The sequence below is a fragment of the Malania oleifera genome, chromosome 2 (genome assembly GCF_029873635.1).
Source record: "Malania oleifera isolate guangnan ecotype guangnan chromosome 2, ASM2987363v1, whole genome shotgun sequence".
Taxonomy (NCBI): Eukaryota; Viridiplantae; Streptophyta; class Magnoliopsida; order Santalales; family Ximeniaceae; genus Malania; species Malania oleifera.
In genome coordinates this window covers 51,752,571-51,759,288 of record NC_080418.1, presented here as the reverse complement: position 1 = coordinate 51,759,288, position 6,718 = coordinate 51,752,571, and the positions used below count along the sequence as shown (strand labels likewise).

Sequence of the window (6,718 nt, the reverse complement as noted above, 5' to 3'; positions counted from 1 at the left end):
TTAATGAATTCTTGACTTCTTGTTGATTTATTAAATACACAACAAATACTTTCAATCCACAACCACAACACAAGTACTTAAACAAACAAGTTACCAATCAATCAATCAAACCAATCAATTTTTCAATCAACCACAATATCCAAACCAAGATAGAAGATTCAGCTTGTGTTTGTTTACAACCCTATAGTTAATGAATTTGCTTTCTTAAAATGAGGTGCAATCCAATACTCTTTCCAAAAAATTAGACATTAAATAAACTTTTAGTTTAAAGAGTCTTTGAGTGTTTCACCAATCAATGTACTCCCTTATGGTTTCCGCAAAGAATGGATCAACCAATGTACTTTCTTTCGGTTTTCGTAATCCCAAAAACAAATTAAGCTTAAGTTTACTTAATATCAAATCCACGTAGTGTTTATGATTAAGGAATTTGAAACATCCACGCAGTTTATATATATACTGAAAATAAAGAGCAAAGGAAAAAGAGAGTGAGACCACGATTTTTACAAGGTTCGACTTATACCCAGCCTACGTCCTCGCCTTTGGCAAACCACCAAAGGATTCTAAAACCAGTTCATTTTTCAGGCAGAACAATACTGTTTACACACTCTTTTGATTAGGCTAGAGCCCACCTCTCCAAATGATATACCCTTGTTCGGTCACTCATTCAATTAGGCTAGGGCAGCACCTCTCTAAGCGATATCCTCTTGCTTAGCCAATGATTTAACAATCCTGAAATCGTCACGATCTACAAGAGATACAAAAAATAAATGTGTACAAAGAGTGCTCTCAGATAGAGCTGATTAGTAGAATTTAAAACTAATATACTTCAATTCAAAATATCAATATGAAATACAATTGAAGCTCAAGAGAGATTTCACCAAGTTTTCCTTCTAGATGAGAATCAATAATTCAGAATTACAAAGAAAGATTGATTAGTTGCTTCCAAAAAATCTTAGCAATTCAGATGTGCAAAGATGAGAGCATGAGAGCTTTTAAGAGTATGAAAGTTTCAGCTTTGAGAATTGATTTTCAATAGCTTGGTATAATTTAATTTGGAAAACCATGTATTTATAGAGTGAGTTTCCTTGTCTGGCAAGTTGTTTGGAGTGTCCCCCAAGTTTTTATAACATTTAGATTTAAAAAACTAATTTTTAGAATTTTCTCGTTAAAGTTTAAAATTTAAATTTTCGTAAGGTCAGTTGGCTAGATAGGCGATTGGGTGGGTGTTTATACAGGGTCAGTCGGCTAGACAGGCGACTGAAACCTTTCTATCTGCCAAAAATTGATTATGTTAGATGATCAGTCGGCTGACTGAACACAGTTTATTCTGGTCAGTTGGTTGACTAGACAATTTGTTGAGGTGTTGATAGTTTCGACTCCGCTTCAGTATTTTGGTCATAAGTTTTTCTATATAACTCTAATTTTGACGTTCTTTTGTCAAAGTAAATCTAAGAGAAAATCTCATAACTTTAATGTTGAACACTACTTAGAATAAGGAGGTTTTGATAGAGAAAAATGCACCTCAATGCGGATGTAGAAAAATTAACAGCATTTGAAAAATCTTCTTTTTGGTGTTTTTCATTTCAAAATTGATTCTAACCCTTTTGAAATAATTTTTGACTTAATAAAAACATTTTTCAAGTATTTTAAAAGGTATCTAGGTCCAAGTAATTATCCTAAGAGCTTCTTGTATCCATATTGAAATCAAATGAAGTACTTATATAAAAACTTGTTAGATTTTCTGACATTCTTAAACACTTAAATCTTCATGCTTTGTCTTGGCCTTTTTCTTCAAGCTTTAATATGAAGTTCGTCCTCTTATAGTCGTCAAGTTTTAATATATCATCCATACCTTTAAGCATTCTTTAAGTTTCATATGATCATGTTCCTTTGGAATATAAGCTTCAATTGATCCTTGTGAACACTTGACCTTACTTTATCAAGGTTGAGTCCTGAAATGTCATCACTTAACCAAATATGTTAAGTTCCACTTGTTTGTTAGCATCAAAATAAGATGTTAAGCCAAGACCAACAAGATCCTATGGTGAGGATAGTTTGTCTTTTGCAATGCTATCCAATATTTAAAGCATTGGTAACTAAATGAAATGAAAGAATCTAAGTCCTTATCAATTGATTTTGGAAGTAATCTTAGGCTAGTCAGACATCATCCATCGGACGGGTGTGCAGAGGGTGCTAGTATCTTCCCCTCACATAGTCATACTCTAAATCCTACCTGGTAACAAGACCATTCACTATGGATTTTCTTGGATTTAGCTATATCTTAGAGACCGATGAACTGATAGTAAAGTAAATAGGTGTTCTAATCTCACTTAAAATAAAATAGGTCACTAGCGATTCTATTGATGAATTACTTTATAGTTGACCCATTTCTCAACCCCCGCCCACCATGCATTTACCCCTTTTGATTTCAAGTTTGTCTTCCAATCAAAGCGATCTAAAAATTCACCCCCTCCTATGGCTTAACCCAAACTCAATAAGCCACCTTACGATTTTATTATGATCATTAAACCCCCGTCCTCCTATGATTTTTAAAATAATGAAAAATTACTACATTATCAAGTCATATTTACTCAAATCATATGGGTTTAGGAACCGTAGGACCAAAACGGTTATCCATCGCTCTAACCTCCAATTTTTAATTTAAAATTAATATTATTTAATTGATTATTATTGATATTATATAATTATTCTCCCAATATTTTGAGATTTTTAGATAGTATTGAGATTTGACCTTAAAATAAATATCTCAAATTTTTGTTCTCATTTTATATCTACATTATCTAGTGATTAATATATACCTAGGCTATTTAATAATAATGCATGGGAGATGTTGTAAAGAATTTGAGTATCATTTTGAGGTTTAGAGAAAAACAAGTGCTATTATTTAATGGTATTTTTGCCCATTAAAATATCATTTTCATTTCATTAAGAAAATTTTTGAGTCATTTATGCTTCCAAACTAAAAATGCAAGTGATTGATCATAGAGAAAAACATCGATTTTCTTTTTTTAATTTTAATTTAATTAAAACCCATCATCAAACAAAATCAGTTTTCATTAATTAAATTTAACATAATTAGTAATGGTTCCTTTTTTAATTCTTGAAAAATTCATTCACCTTTAAAAAAAATAACACAAGCATATATCTATGGACACAAAATTCAATAAAAATAAAAGTAATAATGACATATGTTGTTTGATTTATGGAATAAAATTTGAAAGAATAGATTACAAATTTGACTCGTTTCATTCTAATCATATTCCATTCATATGTTTCGAATGTCTAACTAATAACTCCAACCAATAGCGAAACGTAAGTTTGCTTTTAAAAAAGATGGGCTTGGGATGCGTCGCTGGTCATTATATATGAATGGTATTTTTAGTATTACGTACACACAGCAAAACACCCATTCATTGATCAACTTTCGACTTATGATTCCCAAACACAATGAGTAAAAAAGGGAATCGAAGAGGGATATCAACAGAAAACATTCAAGGCTCACCTTTCACACTGAAAAAGGGCAGAGAGAGAGAGAGAGGAAGGCGGTCCCACGTCCCAACTCCCAGACTTAAACAGATCAGCTGTGCTTTGTAAGGTCGTGATCTCTCTCCTCCTGCATACAAGAAAACTGTCCCCTGTAAAAGGCTCGATTGTCATAAATAGGAGTATAGGTGGTGAAGTGCTTTTAGGTAAAACAGCTGTGCAAGTCTGTGCATCAATTAAATCTTCCCCAACAGATCCAAAAGCTTACCCCTTTGGCATCCATAGAGACTATTAAAAATCAGGGTATTAGTGGTGGATTAAATTCCTCATTCCAAAATTTCTCTCCAGCTTTTGGTTCTTTACCAATTATTAATCACGATCAGTATTGATCACTTATTATCTAATTTATAAATTTTCATAATAAGTACTTATTTCTTTAAGAGTTCCAAACAAGGATTTAATTAATCACTACGCCTCGTCAAAATGAAAAAACTAAGACACCGTGACCTCAGGTCCTCAAAACCCCTCCCTCCAAAAATCTCCACCATCCCCACCACCACCACCACCCCTTCTATCAAACTAATAATTACCACCTAAACGCCTTAATCCCTTACCAAAGTCCTCTCTCTCTCTCTCTCCAGTACACACGCTTCTGAGTTCTCGCCCTCTGCGCTCCATTTAAACCCCTTCAACCACTTTCCTTTTTCTCACTCACCACCTGCACCACCATCCCTCCTTCTTCTCCTCCTCCTCCTCCTCCTCCTATCTTGCACCACTCTCATATAGCAAAGTCCTCGTCCTTACCTTGCCTCCTCCTTAAAGCTAGCCCTCAAATGGGTAGTCTTGACACCAACTTCGCGGAGCCTCTCGGAGAGTTTAAGCCCTTGGATCCCGAAGAATTCCGCAAGCATGCCCATCAAATGGTGGACTTCATTGCCGACTATTACAAGAACATCGAGACTTACCCCGTTCTCAGCCAGGCCCAGCCCGGCTACCTTCGCTCTCGCCTCCCCGACGCCGCCCCCTACCGCCCCGAACCCCTAGATGCCATCCTCAAGGACGTCAAAAAACACATAATCCCCGGCATCACCCACTGGCTCAGCCCTAACTTCTTCGCCTTCTTCCCCGCCACCGTCAGCTCCGCCGCATTCCTCGGCGAGATGCTCTGCACCTCCTTCAACTCCGTCGGTTTCAACTGGCTCGCCTCCCCGGCCGCCACCGAGCTCGAGATGGTCGTCATGGACTGGCTCGCCAACATGCTCAAGCTTCCCAAGTCCTTCATGTTTTCCGGCACCGGCGGCGGCGTCATGCAGGGGACCACCAGCGAAGCTGTTCTCTGCACCCTCATTGCCGCCAGGGACCGCGCTCTAGACGTCATAGGCGCCGAGGGCATAGGCAAGCTTGTTGTCTATGGCTCTGATCAGACTCATTCCACGTACATGAAGGCATGCAAGCTCGCCGGCATACTCCCGCGAAACATACGATCACTCCCCGCAACGGCTGACACGGGCTTCGCTCTTTCCCCCGTGCTCCTACGTAAGGCGATGGATGCTGACGTGGCAGACGGCTTGGTCCCACTCTATCTTTGTGTGACGGTGGGGACGACTTCGACCACCGCCGTTGATCCTGTCGAGCGGCTTGCCGACGTGGCGAGCGATTATGGCGTCTGGACTCACGTCGACGCGGCTTACGGTGGGAGTGCATGTATTTGTCCGGAATTTCGGCACTATTTGGACGGGATCGAACGAGTTGACTCACTGAGTTTGAGCCCACACAAGTGGCTACTCAGTTACTTGGATTGCTGCTGCTTATGGGTCAAAAGACCCGATTTGCTCATTAAAGCGCTGAGCACTAACCCGGAGTACTTGAGGAACAAACCCAGTGAGTCGAACTCGGTGGTGGACTACAAGGACTGGCAAGTGGGCACGGGTCGGCGGTTCAAGGCGCTCCGCCTGTGGCTCATACTACGCAGCTACGGCATAGCAAATCTTCAGAGCCACATCCGATCGGACGTTCGAATGGCCAAGATGTTCGAGGGGTTCGTAAAATCCGACCCGCAGTTCGAAGTCGTCGTGCCCAGGCTGTTTTCCTTAGTTTGTTTCCGGTTCAACCCGTTTCCTAGATCGGACCCGGACTGCACGGAGTTGTTGAACCGGAAGCTCCTGGAGCGGGTGAACTCAACGGGGCGAGTTTACATGACCCACACGATTGTGGGTGGCGTGTACATGCTGAGGTGTGCAGTGGGGGCCACGCTGACGGAAGAGCGACACATCATCGGCGCGTGGAGGCTGATTAAGCAGGGAGCGGACACGCTGCTGGCGGAATATAATCTCCAGCGTCGAGTCTGAACGGCTGTGGCTCGGGATTGTGACTCTGTGAGTGATACATAGTATGGCTTTTTGGGAATTGGTTGATAAAAGTTGGACAAAGTCGTCCAATAATTTGTGCATGTGCTTCTCGTTTCATTTCTCATTTAAAACAAAAATCTATTGTTTTTCCTTTTATGTATCGTGTTTATTGCTCCATTTAATTCAACATAAAGACCTCTCAGAGTGTTAGTTGCTCGTCGAATTTAATTCGTGGGTTCAATTTTCACTATTCACCTACCTACTTTTAAGTGTTGTATAAACTTAATTCAAATATATAGAATATATATTTTATAGTTAAGTGTATGTGTTTTATTTTTTTACTTTTTTTCTAATTTTTTTTTCTATTTGTTGGAGGCCTTGCCCATATAATACGAGTTTTCATCTCCTCACATCATCAAAGCTTGAATTTTGTTTTGTTTTTTTTTTTTTTTTTTTTGTATTTTTTAAATGATAAACTAGAGACTTCATCTATTATTACGTCACTTTAGATACTATAGTACGCCACTAAATCCGAAGAGGTAAAAGCCGCCTAACAATTGATGCATTCTGGTAATTCACCGAATTAAACTCTCAAGGAAAAATCGAACTCGTGACTTTGAAGTCAGTAAAGTCAAAAATCGCTCTTACAAGCCAATCCATGACGTTGAAATCTCAATTTCTAATTATTTGAATGCGCTCTTGTGTGTAAGTTTTATCTCGTCAAACACTAAGGTGTTATATTTAAACTTAGCAATTTATTTAGAATATGTAAAGTGATATATGAAGGTAAAATTGATTTTTATATTTGTTAGAAGTTAATGATGTTGAAATTAACTTTTTCTACTTATGCTACATTTTGTCATCTT

General features: G+C 38.6%; 1 protein-coding gene across 1 annotated transcript; it reads left to right on the top strand.

Moving 5' to 3' along the window:
* Nucleotides 1–3,963: 3,963 nt before the first annotated feature.
* Nucleotides 3,964–6,171, top strand: LOC131149655 (tryptophan decarboxylase TDC2-like). The gene has a single exon (XM_058100294.1). It carries the CDS (start codon nucleotides 4,338–4,340, stop codon nucleotides 5,850–5,852), a length of 1,515 nt encoding a protein of 504 aa, XP_057956277.1. The 5' UTR covers nucleotides 3,964–4,337; the 3' UTR covers nucleotides 5,853–6,171.
* The last annotated feature ends 547 nt before the right edge of the window (nucleotides 6,172–6,718 follow it).

What these genes read in the sequence shown, in the direction of transcription:
- LOC131149655 (XM_058100294.1), top strand. Translation starts at nt 4,338, where the DNA reads ATGGGTAGTCTTGACACCAACTTCGCGGAGCCTCTCGGAGAGTTTAAG.